The sequence below is a fragment of the Lithobates pipiens genome, unplaced genomic scaffold (assembly GCF_037356315.1).
Source record: "Lithobates pipiens isolate NorthernLeopardFrog02 unplaced genomic scaffold, aLitPip1_a1.2 Scaffold_13, whole genome shotgun sequence".
NCBI classification, from domain to species: domain Eukaryota; kingdom Metazoa; phylum Chordata; class Amphibia; order Anura; family Ranidae; genus Lithobates; species Lithobates pipiens.
The window spans coordinates 248539828-248559378 of record NW_027507718.1 but is presented as its reverse complement, the minus strand read 5'-3'; the positions used below and the strand labels follow the sequence as shown (position 1 = coordinate 248559378).

At 43.9% G+C, this 19551-nt stretch overlaps 1 protein-coding gene across 2 annotated transcripts in view; it reads right to left on the bottom strand.

The window, feature by feature from the left end:
* LOC143974771 (putative E3 ubiquitin-protein ligase HERC6) overlaps positions 1 to 17516 on the bottom strand; it is an 82830-nt gene extending 65314 nt beyond the window's left edge. The window contains exon 1 of one of the 2 annotated variants that reach the window (XR_013272279.1): positions 17215 to 17516. Coding sequence is in view for 1 of the 2 variants with exons in the window: in XM_077476490.1 (XP_077332616.1) it covers positions 17215 to 17440 (226 nt within the window). In the remaining variant the exon portion in view is untranslated. The remainder of the gene's footprint in view (positions 1 to 17214) is intronic. The other variant, XM_077476490.1, reaches the window with a different exon arrangement.
* Positions 17517 to 19551: the final 2035 nt, after the last annotated feature.

The following is a 19551-nucleotide window of genomic DNA, read 5'->3' as shown; positions in this document are numbered from 1 at the left end:
AGCCGCGTACACACGGGCGGATTGTATGGCCTACTTAGTCCATCATACAATCCGACGGACAGTCCGTCCTACTTTCGAATGAACGGACTTGACCACACACGGATGCACAAACAGTCCGTCGAAAGCTTGCGCGATGACGTGTACAGCACGTACGACGGGACTAGAAATAGGAAGTCCAATACACAGCAATGCAACCTTTCGCCGTGTAAATCCTTTCTGAGCATGCGCCATTCTTAGTCCGTCAAACTAGCCTACTGACGAGCGGATTGTCCGCTGAAACCAAAGTATGACGGACAGTATTTCGAAAAATCCGAAATACTTAGTACGCCAGACTGCACGCTGAAAAAGTCCGCTGAAGCCCACACACGAGCGGACTGTCCGCTGAAATGTGTTTCGACGGACTAAGTAGGCCATACAGTCCGCCCGTGTGTACGCGGCTTCAGGTTTTTTTTCCTGTGACTAGTCTTGCTGCCGTGTTTTGGACGACTTGTAGGCGTGCAATCTGGAATTTAGGTAGTCCTATGTAGAGAGAGTTTGCGTAGTCGAGTCGAGAGTTGATGATGGTTCCCACTACTATTGCTTTCTCCTCTTCTGGAATGAAGAGGATGAGTCTACGTAGCAGGCGTAGCAGATGGTAAGATCCACTGACTACGGAGGAGTGTGTGTATACAGGATGTATATAGTTAGTGTCCCTGAAGAGTTTCTACTGATCAAGTGGGCATCCCATAATAACCCTTCCCCATCCAAGTTCAATTCCCCTAAATTAAAAAAATAAAACAAAGCTGCAAGGACTGCTTCTTGGCTCAGGATTGATTGGTAAATTCATGTGCCTGGTTATGCAGGGTGGGAGATAACGAACATTCACCAGCGGCTTCTGCAGGGGGTAGCTCTACATAGGGAGCAAGAGCCACATAAGCCAACGTCTCCTCTGTAGTGCTGGCTCCTGTCCTATGCAGTGATACCAGTTGCACTCCACCTCTTTTCCTGACTAGCATTCTCCAGAGTGTTGCCAGCAGCAGAAAATAAGAGATCTTCGGGTCAATGTGAAGCAATACACTGGGCATAATAGTATATGGCTGCTTTCACATTGATGAGCTACGGTTTACCCACATCCAGGGCCGGATTAATGTAGGGGCCATTGGAGCTGCAGCTCCAGGCCCCTACCTCCATATAGGCCCATACACTGCACTCATTCACCGGCAGCTACACTGTATTATAGAGACAGTTGCATAGCTTCTCCAGTTCTACAAACGCTACTAGTGTGCTAAATGCGCTCCTCCTGTGGAATCAACTCACTTCTGGGACTTCCCTGTCAGACAGAGTGATCTCCATACGACAGGAGCTTCCTAGTCTCGGCCTGCATGATGAGGTCATTCAGAGGCCGGCTCAGGAGTCTCGATGGGAGAGGAGTGCTGACAGCTCTGCGAACAAGGAACTGTTGTACAAGTGAGTAGAGAAGAGCAATGACTAAAGGGCTGGGTCCTGGGCTGTTCGTGGCAATCCAATGATGCGTCAGGCTGTCAGCACAGTATGAATTGAAATGAGTTAACTATTGGGGGAGGGAAGGAGGCAGGTAAATTAACACTACTGTTTGAAATATGCAGCAGGAAAAAGGTTATTTGTACTGTCACTGATGCATTAGTGACCAGTGGCAGTTAATTAACCCATTTGTGCTGCATTCATGGCAGTGGCACACATCAGTGTTAACTAACCCCACTATGTTGCATGAGGAGGTTTATAAACACTGACACTGGTGCGACTAATGCAGCACAAAGGGGTTAATTAACTGCCACTGATGCATCAAGGACAGTACACTAACCCCCTTCCTGCTGCATATTACAAACAGTGTCTTTAATTATTTTACTGCTTGCCACCGCGCTATAGACAAAAGACGGTTACAGCGTGGTCGGCTGGTTCTGCGATTGACGCCCATATGATCAATCACGTGTCCAATCACAGCTGATCACAGTGTAAACAGCTTTGCTGGTTATTGACAGTCTTCTCCTCAAAGGCTGTGACAGCGTGAGGAGAAGAGAGCTGGTACTGCCAATCCTCAAAGGGGACATCTACACTGATAATCAGTGCCCTGATTATCAATACAGCCCCATAAGTGCCAACCAATTCCCATCAGTGCTACCTATCAGTGCCCATTAACACTAATGTGTTATTAAGTGTCCAGATAATGGGCTTCAAGTGCCCATTATCAGTGATTTCTAACCAGTGCAGCCTAGCAGTGCCCATTAGTAGTGCCCGTCAGTGCAGCCTCATCAGTGCCCGTCAGTGCAGCCTCATCAGTGCCCGTCAGTGCAGCCTCATCAGTGCCCGTCAGTGCAGCCTCATCGGCGAAGGAGAAAAATTACTTGTGTGCAAAATTTTATAAACAGAAACTAAGAAAAACATTTTATTTCAAAATTTTTCTAAATTGAATTTGTTTGGCAAAAAAGAAACCCCAGTGGTGATTAAATACCAATGAAATAAAACTCTATTTATGTGAAAAAAAAATTGATAAAACTGTCATGGGTACAGCATTGCATGACTGGGAGATTGGTAGAACATGTATATTGCTGATTTATCTCCAAGACTCCAACAGTTGTATGCCATCTGTGTGGAGAAGAGACAGTTGCCAGAGTCCATGTCTAAAGCTCATATAGTTCTTATCCCTAAACCAGGGAAAGACACCACAGCATATCGCCCCATATCCCTTTTAAACTGTGATTTAAAAATTTTGACCAAAATACTTGCTACAGATTGAAAATCCTTCCCTTCTTGGTGAACATAGAATAAACTGGTTTTATGCCAGGCAATATCAATAGCCATAGAGTCTTTACCCATTTGCAAACTCTGTCTGATGAACGGGGTACTAGGGTGCCGTTTGCATTCGATCTGGAAAAGGCATTTGATTCTCTTGCCTGGATTTACATGGAGGTACTCAAAGTATGGTTTTGGTCCTATTTTCCGTACATGGGTCAAACTTTTATACCATCAGCCAATGGCCCAAATTAAACTTGGCGGAGAGCTTTCCTCTCCCTTCCCAATCAAGTGAGGCATGAGGCAGGTATGTCCTCTATCCCCAGGTCTGTTTCCCCTTATAGTGGAACCCATTGCTTCGGCCATTGGGTCCACCGGAGCGGTCCGGGGGGGCTAGAGTCGGATCCCTTTACGAAAAACTAGCATTGTGTGCCAAAGACATTCTTTTACTTCCGGATCCTGGTCCTTCCCTCTGGGCAGCTCTGGATCTATTATCACATTTTGCCTCTATATCTGGATTGAAGGTGAACTGAGACAAATCCTTGATTCTCCCGGTTGACCCTGGTGCTGTACAGGTGGCAGAGCGGTCTCTTCCCCTGAAATGGACTGAAAAGATTAAATATCTTGGGGTGCATATTTCACTCAAAGTCCAGGACTTTTGCACACTAAAGCCCCATACACACAATCAGATTTTCTGCTGATTTTTGTCTTCAAATTTACCAAAACCATATAATATGAGGTCACACCTTAGGAGTTTCAATTTGTATGCAAACAGGCAGGCCCTTGCACTACATGGTTTTGGTAAATCTGAAGACAAAAATCAGCAGAAAATCTGATGGTGTGTGTGGGGCTTTAACCTCTTTCCCCTAGTTCAGGTTTCTAAAACTAGACTGAAAGCTTGGGCCAACCTACCCCTATTGTTAATTGGGAGAATGAATTTACTCAAAATGAAGTTGTTGCCTATATTATGTAATGCGCCACTCTCTGGTATGGATCCCCAAATAGTTTTTTAAGCACTTTAATTCACATGTTAGCAGTTTCCGATGGGGTTCTCACCCCCCCTAGATTCAGACTCTCAATATTGCAGAGACTCTGGACTCAGGGAGGCCTCGCCTGCCCTGATTTTTTTTCTTGTACATTTTAGCTGCAATGCTTTTGCATGCCCATAACTGTATTATATCAGATGCCTCTAATTCTGCAGTTGCCCTGGAGGTTTGCGGAACGCACTTTTTGGGGGCATTAAAGATCCATATCCTCCAACTATCTCCATGAAGACAGTGATCAGGACACTATTCTCCAAATTCTCCTTTATGGTTAAACCCCTCTACTGGAGTTCTACTCTATTCCGGATTCCTCCATATGGGCTGTTCGGGGTGTCCATTATTTGTCTTATATTTGTGAGGGTGGCGCATTGCAAACATTTCCCTAACTTAAACATAAGTTTGAAATACCCAACTCATACTATTTCCGGTAATTCCAGCTGCATCACTCCTTCCCTGCACAATTTGGAACACCTCCACTGCTTCTATATCAAGCTCATATGGAGCCGTGCCTCAAAGAATCCCTCACGCAACCTTTATCAGCAATTTATAAAGCATTACAACCAACGGTGCACCATGGGATGGACAATCTTCGTTCTTCTTGGGTGGTGGAGCTTCCGGAGCGGGACACAGAGGATTGAGAGGAAGTGTGGGAATTACCCTTCTCTCACCTCATATCCTCCAGAAATTGTTTGATCCCATTTAAAATTCTTCACAAATACCAAATAGATTGCATAAAATATATTCAGACTGTACATCACGTTGTTGGCAATGCCAAGCTGAATTGGCCAATTATATACACAATTTGGTTCAGCCCTCTCCTGCAGGTATTTTGCACTATTGTACTCACATTCATTACTGGCCTAACTACTATCCCTAACACGGTTGATGTGTGTATTCTGGGACTGGTGAATGCTCTGGCCCCCTCCAGAGCTGTTTGTACATTACTAGGCCTACTCCTGTTTTACGCTGGGAATAGCATCACACTCAAGTGGAAAGTTTCTTCTGCATCTACACTGAAAATGTGGAAGTCAATTGTCATTTCGGCAATTCCCCTATGCAAGGAAACTTATTTGCATAGGCGATGTCCAAAGAAATTTTACAAAGTATGGGACATCTAGCTGGAGTCTGATACTACTACTAATAAACACATTAACTCAGGAACTGTCACATCTTAACTGACTCACTATCATTTTGTGTTTAGTTAGACGAATAGTGTAATCATGGATAACACACTGTACAGCCTGTCCTATTAGATGAGCTTCTCCCATGTTTATGGTTCTGTTGGGACGGTACAGACAGATGGTGTCACTGGTCTGGCCATGTTACCCCATCTTCTGTGTACTTGAGCACTCATTAATCCTCGCCTTTAGCAGCAAGTTCCTTGGGATGTTTAGTTTTAGTTAGTCGTTACTATGTTTTTTCTTGTTTGATCTTCGATTATTTTTGCAAGCTGGGGTATGCCCAGAGGCTCATTTTTTTTTTTACCTTTGTACCTTTTTCAAAAATTGTAATAAAACATGTTACAGGTTCCACCCATTTTTTATGTTTTTTATGTTCCCACTCCTGCATCATCTCCCCGATCTAGTGACAGCAAGTGGAGGATCTTCTCCCTGAACTCGCTGTCACCATTTAAAAAATATATATTGTAGTCCTCTGCGCCACCACTTAGGTTAGAGTAAATAATTGGATATGAGGACATTTGTTTCTTTAACCACCTCAATACCAGACACTTTCACCCCCTTCCTGCCCAGACCAATTTTCAGCGCTGTCCCAATTTGAATGACAATTGTGCAGTCATGCTACACTGTAACCATATGAAATTGTTATCATTATCATCACACAAATAGAGCTTTTTTTTGGGTGGTCGTAAATGCTTTGTTTTTATTTTTTTTTTACAAAAAAAGACTGCAAATTTAAAAATAAAAGTTTTTCTTAGTTTCTATCAGTAAATTTTGCAAATAAGTAATTTTTCTTCTTCCCTGATGTGTACTGATGAGGCTGTACTGATGGGCACTGATGAGGTATCACCTATGGGCACTAATGAGGCGCCACTTATGGGGAGGCACTAATATGCCGCACTTATGGCCACTGATAGGTGGCACTGATATGCGGCGCTGGTGGGCACTGATAGGCAGCACTGATGGGTCACACTGATAGGCATTGATGGGCAGCACTGATGAGAAGGCACTGACTGACATCACTAATGGGCACTGATTGGTGGCTCTGATGGAGCTTTATTGTAATCAGGGCACTGCTGATCAGTGCCCTGATTACCTGTCTTGGTGTCCCCTGCTAAGGAGATAACACTAATCAGCTCTCCTTGCCACACACACACTCTGTCAGTGTGAGGCGATGAGAGTCAATTAACAGCACTTCCGCATTTACATGTGACTGGCTGTGATTGGACACAGCCGATCACTTGGTTAAAGAGCTGTGCCATCAGCTCTTTACAGAGATCGGGGTTACGCCATGTACGCCAAAGCGGCCCCTCTGGGACGACGTCATATGATGTCCACCCAGAACGAGAGCCGCACTGCTCCGCTGTCATTTTGTTTGCTTCAACAAAAAGTTTTTTGTGTTTTCATTTTATTTATTTCTATAAAAAAGGCCCTGAAAATCCTCAGTACCAGGCCCATGATGCTCTTAATCTAGCCCTGCCCACACTGTGTGTGCAGTGCAGCTTTCCTGCGGGTTTGCTGCTCTTACCCATAGACTTCTATTACAGTATATCCTGCGGGCTTGGTGCACTTTCTGAAAGCGCACCAAAACTTGTGAATGCAGGATTAATAGAAGAATGCAGGATATAATAGAAGTTCATGGCAAAGCGCAGATAGCCCAGGAAAGTTGCAGATGCACTGCGCTGCATCCGTGGTGCAGGTAAATCAAAGCATATCTGTGTGAAAGCAGCCTTATCGGGGGCACAGAACATTAAGGGTTCATTTACATTTGCAGTTTGAGGGGTGGTAAAACCCCATAGTTAAGATGTGTTTTTTTTCCACCCCCGCCCCAATCGCACCCAGTTTAGCTACAGTGGCCAGGGGTGTACACATGTTGCAGCCATCGCAGAAGTTATACACCCTGTCATTATTGGTGGGTGTAGCACCTGCTATGCATGACCCATTAAAGTGAATGGGGCCACTCTGCAAGTGCCCTGCAACCTTGTGCAGTGCAGCAAACAAGGGGTTAAAGTAGGCAGCATTGTTTTGCTTTCTCACCACCTGCTTTAACCCTTTAGACCCTGTAGAAGCATGTAGTTGCAGGGCACCTGCAGAGTGGCCCCATTTACTTGAATGGGTCACGATTGGCAGGCGGTAGCACCCACCACAAGCAGCAAGGGGCTTAATTCTTGCTGCGGCATGTGTACACCTTTGGCTGTTGCCTCGTATTGATTGGGGGGAGGGAAAACTGCAACAGCATGGTTTTACCACCCCCAACTTTATGCATGAACAAACCCAAAGGATACCGCTGCCGAATGCAACTAAGGGCTCATTCACAAGTGCAGCAGGCACTGCTGCTCCTATGAAAACTGATCCGAGTGTGTTTGACAGGTGGCAAGGAGGCGATATGTTTCCTCCTCACCACCCGATTTAAAACCATGATTGCCATGCAATGCACATGATTGCAACATGGTACTACGGCAATTAGAGGTTTAAATCAGGTACGAGGTAACACTGGGTGACACTGTGCCTAGTGATCTTTGACTACTCCCATGTTGTTCTGGTAGAGCTCCACCTCTTTAAGGTTGCCTACTCCTGACCTAGCCAATGCCCAACCACAACAATCCCTCTATTTCTGGCATCAGGATAGACAAAATTATCTTTTTTTTTATAAACTTTTTCCAAATCGGAAATCCTGAATGTCTTCCTATTGTCCTTACAAATCACTGCCCTTCTGGAAAATGTTATATTCAAGCACTGTTCTAGCCTACCTTACCCAACTGAACACTCTTAACTGCACATCTTCAATCCAGAGGACTTTGGGGGATTTAAAGACCTATGATTGTAAGATATATTCATGGTTTGGTAGGATCAATGCCTTGAAAACAGACATTATCTCAAGGTTCTTATACATTCTCTAAACCCGAACCATAGCAGTAGGGTTGAAGAAAGCGGATCCCCCCCACCACAAAAAACACATCTGATGGCTTCTCCGGAACATGACAATCACGGACATCATACCAGTGGGTGGATCCTTGTTTGACAGCAGGTGGGATTCCTTCCTCTCTGCACAGGTATGCTTCTCTTCTAAACCCCGAAGTGCTGTTATCTGCTAACCTGGGCAGGCTACCTTCAGAATCTCCCGTCCCTGTGAGAAGCAAACCCTCCAGAACCCATTCCATAAACTTGGACTTATTGCCCTGCTGGTTATTTCGTTTGTGTGCATCTTTCTTATTTTCACATATAATAAATATTTATGTGTTTTATACTGCAATGATTTTTTTTTCCGTGTTCCTAACTATAGCATTACACTGTACTTTTCAATGGCTTTCACTAAATCTCTCCGGGGACAGTGCTGTCCAAGATTGCGGAGAAGTGGGTCCACCCATTTGTGTGACAATAGCGAATCAATATTCGCTATTATCCTCTCTATTCTCCTCCGGGCCAATCAGGAAGCAGTTCCTGAGACCCAATTGGTCAGGGAGTCTTAGGTCTCAGATAGGACCCACTTCCTGTTTGGCCTGGAAGAGAAGCAATGGCCCCAGAACGAGGAGCTGCAGCCAGGATCCATGTCTGCCTGATCTGCGTCCTTCCTAAGGTAAGGAGGCCTCTTATCCCCACCGTATTCACGTCCATATCCTGGGGGGGTTGTTTTGGGATTGCCGCATTCCTGTACATATCCAGCTGTGGGGGAGGGGTTGTGGGCGTTGGTTTGCCGCCCACCCCAAATATTGAGCACCAGCTATCTCGGTGCTTATCTTTAGCCAGAAAGGCACATGAGACTCATTTCTTCTACTCTTCTGTGTCAGACCGATGACTACTCCACCTAGGTACAATGATGCAGATTTGGTGGGTCTCCTGCCCTATTAAATTATTCTGGGGGTCAGATTCTTAAGCTCTATAATAGAGTCACAGACACAACTATACAAACTTCCATGCGTGGGGTACTGCCAGGCATGTACTGGCCATAGGGACTATAGGGAGTTTCCCGGTGGGCCGATGGCTCAGTGGGCCGGTTTCAGTGACAGCCAGTGGCATCGCTGGGGGGGACTTTTGGGGCTATAGCCCCGAATCTGGGGCCCATAGCCCCGAGTCAGTCCAGGAGTCCCCAACCACAGGGTCCCAGCCCACTACCTGCCCTCTTTCTGGTGACCCTGATGTAAGGAGGGGCTCTCTGTGGACCCGGATGTAAGGGGGGGGCTCTGTGGGGACCCGGATGTAAGGGGTTGGCTCTCTAGGGACCCTGATGTAAGGCGGATGATCTCTGAGGACTCTGATGTAAGAGGGGCTCTCTGGGGACCCTGATGTAAGGGGAAGGCTTTATGGGGACCCTGATGTAAGGGGAGGCTCTCTGGGGACCCTGATGTAAGTGGGGGGGCACTCTGGGGACCCTGATGTAAGTGGGGGGGCACTCTGGGGACCCTGATGTAAGTGGGGGGGCACTCTGGGGACCCTGATGTAAGTGGGGGGGCACTCTGGGGACCCTGATGTAAGTGGGGGGGCACTCTGGGGACCCTGATGTAAGTGGGGGGGCACTCTGGGGACCCTGATGTAAGTGGGGGGGCACTCTGGGGACCCTGATGTAAGTGGGGGGGCACTCTGGGGGCTTTTTTGCGCAATTGCGTACAGTTTATATACTGTTTTTTGCGTGTTTGCAAAATTAAAGTGGGCCAGTCTGCATGAAGTCCAGGGCCAAATTTTTGTCCCAGTCCAGCCCTGGGTACTGCCCTCTATGATCCCTGGCTGCAGAGGTATCCTTTCTTACAGCCACCTGAGCCTTTGTCCTATGTTATTATTAGCGAGAAAAAGTTAGTTCTGATGAAGAGAGTTGCCCTTGAAAAACTGTTGGCAGTGTCAAAGAGCTGTGCCTGTTGGTCTGGATTTAAGGCATATGTGTTTCTACAAAAAGAAAAAAAAAACGCATTACAGTCTATATAACGTGGTTTCCTATGGGGCATGTTCATTTATGCTTTTTTCAGCTTCTGCGTTTTTGGAAAGGCTCAGGGACTTTTTTAAATGCAGAACGGTGCATTTTTGGTTCAATAGACTTCAAAACAGAGAAGCTGCAGAAAGGCATGTAGTGTGTTTTTGCAGCATTTTTGTTGCATTCTGCATTTCCTAATTTGCCCAACATCAAATTGGCAAAGAAAAAAAAAAAGCATAAAAAATGCAAAACGCGTGAAAAACGCATCAAAAACACATGTGCAAAAAGTGCTGCAAAAAGCACTGAAGAAATGGATCAGAAGCAAACTGCATAGGTGTGAACCAGGCCTAAACACTTATCACAAGTAAACCATAAAGTAGTTTCGTTTAGAAACCTCACCATTTAGTAGAAAATTGATCAAATCATAAAATAACTTCAGCCAGCTCTAGGAGGAGGTGCACATCCAGATATCACATCCTGCATTCTCATATGGCACAGGAACTACAGTTCCCATCAAGAAGTGGCAATTATAGTTTTCAGTCTTAATTGTGGGCAGGTACAGTTATCATGTAATTGTATCATGTTATTGGACTTGATGAGCCCGTTCCGCAACCTGCGAACCTCTGGCAGTGCCCTCACATTCTTCTGCACACTGGTGAGCTGTGACGGTCATGGCCTGTCAGTCACTGTGTGAAGTCATAGGAGGTGGGACAGACCTGGAACCCCCGGTCACGTCAAAGACGTGATGCTGCATCAGTGGGTGGTTCAGATCTGGCTAATTTCATCATTGCTTGTTTGGAAAGAACTACAATGGGGCAAAGACAAGACCAGTGGCCAGGGGGACACATGACATAGCGGCAACTGGTCTTACAACACGGATGTCACAAAGAAATAAGCCATGATTTAAATAATGCACAGTGGATTTCTCACAGATGAAGGGAACCACAAGCATATTGCAGCGAGATATAAAAGCATCAATACTGATAGGTTATGCAGTTTCTACCCGGAGTTCAGCTTACGTTTTATTGAGGATCTTACACCATGCCAGTGTTCTCTCCAAATGTTTTCCAAATGCAAGTAAATATGCAATAAACAAGTGTAAATCCATGTACACACCAATATAGGCCTTATATACATGTGCGGTTTGCCCCATACAGTGATACAGTGTAAAAAAATATATATATATATATATATATACATGGTGGCTATATGCTACTCCGAGCAGTACTCGCATACAGGGTCATATGCGTACTGGGACTTGTGTGGAGATACTGCATGTGCGAATATCCTGAAAATATATTTCTATGGGTTCTGTTTGGAATGATAGGGGCATGAAAAAAATAAACTAGAAAAGTGAACCCATGGGTTTGTTGCCCATTTGTTTTTTAAATTAATTATATGCTTATAAGGCCCCTTTCACACGGACGGCTGTTCTGCCACAGTTTAGAATGTTTATTTTTTTTCTGTGAAATTCAAGACTCCATGCACAGCGATCAGCTGCATTTGTACAGTGCAATTATCTGCGTTTATGTGCGTTTCTGTGCAGTTGCGTCCAGCTGCAGTTATCTAATATAGTCGTTCCCATAGCAACCCCTTTTTGAAATATTTTTTTGGTCCCTTGAATCCCTTCTCACGCTGCTATCTGCAGTTGACACAAAAGACTGCGATTACCTGCGGTTATGTGCATATAGCTGCGCTACATCGCACCTGGACGCATTCAATTCTATTTTTTCTATTCGCACCGAACCGCATGTAATGAAATCGCAGCTAAACGCTGTGTGTGAATGGGGCCCTAGGAAAGTATTGTTTGCTTTTAGCTGCGGTAGAAAACTAGAAAATCTGCAGCTAAAAGCACCATTCTATCCGTCCGTGTGAAAGGGGCCTTAGGGCCTTCATCATGAAGGAGTTAAGTCCATGTCACTCTGGGGCTGCTTTGTTGGTTCAGGTTACAAGTTGTCTGCTAGTTCTAGGAAGATTTACCTCAGTTTCTAGGCAGAGCTTCGGTTAGCTGAGTGCTGGATTAGTAAGAGATCTTTTGGCGTGAAACAGCTAGCCAATGAGTGTAACTTTTCACTTGTAAATCCTCTCCTGTCATTGGGCGGGGTCAGCAGTTACCTCAGGTCTGTCATCTGGATTCGCCTCTAGATTATCTTCGGCCTTTGTCACAGTTAATCTTTATGGGGTGATGTTGCCCACTTTGTGAGACAACAGTGGTTGGTAAGCGCTGTTAAAGGATATGTAAAGGTTGTTTAAAAAAAAAAAAAAAAAACCTGTGTCATACTTACCTCCTCTGTGCAGTTGGTTTTGCCCAGAGTGGCCCGATCCTCCTCTTCTGGGGTCCATCAGCGGCACTCCTGGCTCCTCCTCTTCTTGAGTGCCCCGTTGGAGAGCCGCTCTGCCTCGAGGCACTCTTGCGGGCGTGCTCCCGTGTCCTGCTGCTGCGTCTATTGACACAGACACTGGATTTGATTGACAGTAGTGAATGTATTCTATGCATTTCACCTTAGAGCCGGTTCACACAGCGGGCGATGCGAGGCGACACGACTCGCCTCGCCTCACTCTTGCAAGTCGCCCCCGTTCTGTACAATGGAACCGTTCTGAGAGGAGCGACTCGAGTCGCTCCGACTCAGAAAAAAGGTTCCTGTACTACTTTTGGGCGACCTCGGGGCGACTTGCATTGACTTCTATACAGAAGTCATCTGCAAGTTGCCGCTGAGGTCGCGGCAGGTCGCGGCGAGGCAAGTCGGTGTCGCCTCGCCTCGCCTGCAGTGTGAACCGGCCCTTAATGCATAGAATGCATTAAGGTGAAAAAACAAGGGTTTACAACCCCTTTCATTTTGACATCCATTTTCTAATTAGTCATAGTCTTTTGACTAATATGCCTTTTTAGTAGTATTTTAGTCATCTGAATTGTTTTAGTTTTAGTTGCATTTTCATCAGCAAAATTAACACAGTTTATAAGCTGTAGTTTGTTTGGTATAAGATAATACTGTCAAAGTCATGGTGACTAAGCATGTTGGTCTTTTAATGGTTATAAGTGATTCTGTTTGGTATTAACTGTTTGCCGACCATATACTGCATATACTTTATATAGCGGCAAGGCGGCTCCCCTGGACATGTTCACTGTATCTCATCCTGCACTGTGACTTGGTGTCAGATTTGTCTGCCGAAATGTCGCAGTCCTGCTATAAGTCTCTTATCATTACTAATAGAAAAATAAATAAATAATAATTCCATAAATCTATGCCATAGTTTGTAGATAACTTTTGCGCAAACCAATAACTATATGCTTATTGTGATTTTTATTTTAACAAAAATATTTAGCAGAATATATATTGGCCTAAATTGATGAAGACATTTTTCCATATTTTTTTATTAGATAGTAAGAAATAATACACCAGATTAAGTGTTACTTTTTTTTTTGTTTATAGCAAACAAACAAAAAACAAACAAAAAAAAAAAAAATTTTAAAAAAAAGAACGCAGAGGTGATCAAATACTAAAATGAAAGCACGCGCCCGCTGCATAGTGCAGGATGCTCGGGTCCGTCGGCTGCGATGTCCGCTGGCCACCCGCGATCGTGCCTCAGAGAATCAGAACGGGGATCTGCCAATGTAAACAAAGCACATCCCTGTTCTGTCAGGGGAGTACAGTGAGATCGTCTGTTCCTAGTGATCAGGAACAGCGATCTTTCTGTACTCCCTGTTAGTCTACTCCCCCTACAGTTAGAAACACCTCCCTAGGACACACTTAACCCCTTGATCACCCCCTAGTGTTAATCCCTTCCCTGCCAGTGTCATTTATACAGGGATCAGTGGATATTTTTAGCTCTGATCACACTCTGTGCTGAGGCGTCTATCTTTTACTCAAACAGATCCTGTTAAGGAAGGATCTGTTTGAGTAGAAGAGAGACGCCTCAGCACAGAGTGTGAAAAGGTCCATTTCTGGATGGTGTACTCGCTGGGCTCAATCTTAAGATAGATCTGGAACGCGGATAAGGAAGGAAAAAAAACAATCACACTTGACAATGGCACTCGGATCTGGGTCCCAACGCTTTCAATCCTGCAAAGGCAAATAGCAATCCATTGATAGCATTTTTTGGGATCGCTGAACGAGATACATATTTATGTGAACGCTGCCTTTCACTGTGGTTAGCTGATCTATGAACACAAGTTGTAAGGAGGAGGATACTGAGGATTTGCATACAAGGCTTTGATTAAGCTTCCATCTGGTAAGTGCACTCACTTCTTGGTGACGGGCACTTGTGTGCATTTTTTTGAGTGGAATCACCGTGGTGTTCTGATAAGGATCGCAACTGAGGATTTCTTATGGACTTTTGATGAACTTTGTTCGTTCCTTTCTCTCCAGTTGGGAAATCACAATATTCGTTATTCTTTTTTCATTTAATGTATAGTGAATGTGATATTTATTTATAACTTTCATAATTTTTTATATTCCATTAGGGTAGCTAATATAAACTGTTTTCTTTGTTGGCGCAGCTTTTAAATTTTTTTCTATTGCTTTCTGGTGTGTGTATCTCACTTATAGCTGCGGCCTTCATTTTAGAGTATTGTGCATCCTTTTTTTTGTTTTACTCAAGCGCGGTTTATTTTCTTTATAAAGTGCCACGCATGCTCAGATCAAATTCCTAGACCAAAGCTATTGGCTACTAGCCTGAACGTAGTCCCGTTGTAACTAAATAACGTCACCATGTTCTGAACGATTGGATTTTCTGACAAGTTTGTCCGACCGTGTGTATGCAACACAAGTTACGGACAAGATCCGTCGGACAAAATCCGCCAGATTTTGTTGTCGGAATGTCCGACCGTGTGTACAATGGCTAAGGGTTGGGAAGCAGTATAGCAATTACTACACACTTCTAGAGTTCCTCTAGCTATCCTGCCAGCTTAAACCCCAATGTCTCCACTGTCCCCACACCCACACACAAACGATAGCCTGCCACCACCCAACAGTTTGTCCGCAAACTGGTCTGCTGAGCCACCACACATACACAGATCTCTGTCCAGCAGATCTGTTAGCTTACAATCTGCCAACACGCAGTGCAATTGTATACCGATTGGCACGTAACTTAGACCGAGTACTTAGGCACTAAAATACAACAACCTCTCCAGAGATACGAGTCCTAGCTTAGTACACAGAAGTCACTTATTCATTTTATCATTTAATATCCCGAAAGTGGGCAGCGCATAAATGATATACAAAGAAAAAGGAGTTACCAAAAAGATACAAAAAATACAGAAAGAAACACAATTGGCAATTTGCTATGAAAATAAAAAGAGGATAAAAACAGCAATACATTTTACAGAACTCTATCCATTAGTAGAAGCATACTGAAACATGTGGGAACTCCCTTTGTGGAAGAACGATGTCCATATCTCAGGCTACTCAATTTATTGAAATATGGATGTGGGCTGGACTTTAGCCCTTGGCCATTCAACCCTGGGGGGTGTTCCTGTCTGAATCCACAGGATGTCTTGTGTTCTGAAATTATCAGAGTTGAATTGGCCAAGAACAGTGCTGATTGCTGGGTCATGGATAGAATTTCCGATACCAGCGCATCAGTCCGATCACAACAGTACCAATCACTGCCTGCCTGCCATTATCAGGCGCCATATAACGGTTTTGTGTGCTTCTCTAAGATTCCACACATGCTAAAAATACAGTTACATGTACACGTAACCCATCACGTGTGCGATCAAAAGGAATTATTTCCATCTCTCTGTCGATAATATTTTAGCTTTTATGGGAGATAAACTAGGTTCCTTAGATCTGTTGATATTAATCAAAGTTTGCAGACCAGCCGGGGCCTTGTGAATGCCCCCTGCAGATCTGTGTAGCCAAAATGACTAACAGTTTTCTTTGAGGCCTCAAGAAGGTGGCAATCTACGTTTACTCTAATGGGAACTTTTATTGGCATCTAGGCGTCACTTCGATCCTAGGAAACTGGCTCTGTCCTTTTCAAATGCTAATGAAAGAACATTTGTGCATGACTGATATTGAATACTGGATTTTTAATAACCCAGAATTAAACTGCATCTACAATTACACTACTTCTACAGATCACATCAAATCTCACTAAGGCAAAACTATCCTACGCTTACATTTTTCGTTACATACAGTTTCGCCCATTTGTGCAAAAATGCGCATGTTCACTCCAAACTGCGCAAATGCATATACGCAAAAGTGTGAGTAAATACATACAAAAGAAAAATGTCTGAAAAAGTAGATGCTCAAACAGGAGTATTATGTGCAAGAGGCCCTAAAGTGTTTAGATATTTGTCACGCACGTTTTCTCACGTATACACAGGCATGCAAAATAATCTGAACCCCTGTATAATTTTTCCTGCACCTTTCTGTTGTATTAAAGCAGGGTTCCACCCTAAAGTGGAACTTCTGCTCATCTGAACTCTCCCCCCCTCCGGTGTCACATTTGGCACCTTTCAGGGGGGTGAAGATAACTGTCTAAGACAGGTATTTGCACCCACTTCCGGGCATAGACTCCCACGGAAGTCTATGCCGTTTCCTGTCCCACCGCACTGTCTGCTGGGACACACGGGTCCCAGTGCAGCGCAGTAGGGAGCCGGGAAGTGAAGCCGCAATGCTTCACTTCCTGATTCCCTCACCTAGAATGTCGGCGGCAGCAGCCAAAACCCGAACGATCGATCGGTCTCGGCTGCCGACATTGCTGGACCCTGGGACAGGCGAGTGTCCATTTATTATAAGTGAGCAGCTGTAGTATTTATAGCTGCTGTCTTATAATATATTTTTTTTGTAGGTGGAATCCCTCTAAGTAAATCAGCCTCAGCAGTACATATCATGGACATGCCTTGTAGGAGTAAACGAAAGTGAAACTAAAATCACCGCAGCTAGGAAATGAAACTCAACTCACCCTGGGCTTAGCAAAGAAAACAGCCTTCAGGGAAATATGAGCATTGTTGAAATCAACATGCACAAAGAATACCAAACTATAAATAAAAAATTTGAACAAATAAATAAAGGGGGGGGGGGTGGGGTCATGTTGCTTGTAATTGCATTAACACTACATGTTTCAGATCAACTCCTTCAATTAGATTTACCAAAACTACGTAATATGAGGACCTGTATCCAATTAAACAGCCCCTTGCACTAACGTTTTTATTAGATCTAAAGTAAATTGTACAATCAGATTGCAAGGTGTGTGTGTTGCTCTTAAAACATATCTTGTAGATGTAACTATTATAAGCATTCTAAAACTAATGGTGATGCTTTTTCATTAATTGCCTTGCTACATCAGGAAAAAAAATATCTAATGAAATCAATATCTTATCAATATTAGTCCTTACCCACACCGCTTCCAGGAGACTTTCTGCCCAGCTGCCCACAGAGGTTTTGACCACAAGAGAGCATGGTGCCATCCTGCAGGAGAAATAGGGTGTGCACCTCACCACATGCCACCTTCTGCACCCCTGCATATCCATCAAAGCCATCATTCTCTGTAAAGTGAATGTTTTCATTATCTTGGCCAGCAAGGCCCAGCTGGCCAAATTTGTTGTTTCCCCAGCAATACATCAGTGCCAGCTAGACAGATCTGATCCATGAGAAGCTTGCCTAGGTACTGAGAGGAGTGTATGTGTGACTCAGCAGCCTGATATCTAGACTCCACCTCACAGGGCTTAGTTTACAAGTTACTTTATTATGAAAATGCCTGATGTGTGACTACAGAACTAACAAGGATGGAACATAGTAAGAGGAAAGAAAGAAGTGCAGAGACATAATGATCTGGTGACATGCAGGATCTTAAAACGAGGATTTTTTTTTCTTTGTGTTTTTGATGCAGTTTTGTGCATTTTGTGCTCTACCTGTTTTTTCTTTGCATATTTGTACTTTATTTAACTGGAAAGTTTCACAGCAACAAGAAAATCCGTGTGAGCAAATGAATTGTTTACAGACTTGATGACTGCTCAGGTTAATCAGATGCTGCTGTACTTCCTGATAGCATCAAGCGCTGATTGGAGCTTTGGCTCAGTAAGCCCTCGTTCACACTGGGCCAAATTGACATGTTAAATCGCATGCCAAATCGGAGACTATTGCCAGCAACGGCACTGTCCATATCAATTCGAGGCCATTTGCAAACTCAGTGTGAGCAAGGGCTTAAGCCTCGTACACAACAAAACCGTGGAATTTTGTCCAAAGGGCGTTGGCCCAAACTTGTCTTGCATACACACAGCCAGACAATTGTTGGCCAACAATTATGAATGTAGTGACGTAGTAGACATACTATGAGCCACCCTTTGGGCTCCTTCTGCTAATCTTGTGTTAGTAGAAGTTTGCTGTGTGTCGATTCTCGCTTTTCAGCTCGTTTCTGTTTTTCAGGTTGTGCTTGTCAGTTTGTTTCTGTTTTTCAGTGCGTGCTTGTCGGGTCGTTTCTAATTTTCAGCTCATGCTTGTCAGTTAGTTTCTGAACGGCCGTTCGTCTACTAGCCATGTGGCGTTCTCGTCGGAGAGATTGTGCTATTATTGAGCTTGGAGTTATTGCTTTCACCCAAGTCCAGTCCAGGAACAGGAGGAGGAGGAGTTCTTGGACCAAGAATTGGTTGCTTAATCGGGACCAATTCTATCATATGCCTTTGCGGCGGGAGCTCCAGGAGAATAATCCTGATGATTATCTCAGGATGACTGACCCCTACTTTCACCATCTATTAGCATTGATTACCCCTATATTAGTAAGCAGGACACATGCATGCGGCAAGCCCTTACTCCTAAGCAAAGGCACGTCGCCACCGTGCGGTACTTGGCGACGGGGAAAAGTCTCCAGGATCTGAAGTTCACATCTGGGATCACCCCTCAGACTCTGGGAATCATTATTCCAGAGACCTGTTCTGCCATTATCCAAGTCCTGCAGAAGGACTATCGTTGGGTAAGTTTTAGCCTTTAACATCACATTTAACCACTTAAGGACCCAGCCTCCTTTTGAGATTTATTGTTTACAAGTTAAAAACAGTTTTTTTTGCTAGAAAATTACTTAGAACCCCCAAACATTAAAAAAAAAGAAATCCTAACACCCTAGAGAATAAACTGGCAGTTGTTGCAATACTTTCTGTCACATCGTATTTGCGCAGCGGTCTTACAAGCGCACTTTTTTTGGAAAAAATGAATTAAAAAGATTAAGACAACAGTAAAGTTAGCCCACTTTTTTTTTATATTGTGAAAGATAATGTTACACCAAGCAAATTGATACCCAACATGTAACGCTTCAAAATTGCGCCCACTCATGGAATGGCGACAAACATTTTTTTTTTTTTTTTTTTTCAAAAACATTTTATTGAAGATTCAAATCACAATACAAAAAGTACAAACAGTGTAAAATCAATGGCATTTGTTACAACTTATAGGCGAACATAGGCGCCTTGAATGAAAGACAAGTTATAATAGTAGACAACATTATGCTATGCGTGACTATAAAGGGGTGCACTAGCAAATGAAAATATATCGTGTGACATTTATAAGGTATCTAACTTGCTACCTGTGGATCATAGGTGTTTAATCGAGTCTCTGAGGATGTTTTGTGTGATTTGGGCATCCCTGCCAAGGCACATTAATCATTAAAAGTATAGACAGAGGAATAAAGCGATTTATGTGATTAACTATTGGAAAGTGTGTGTGTAATCTATCAACATGAG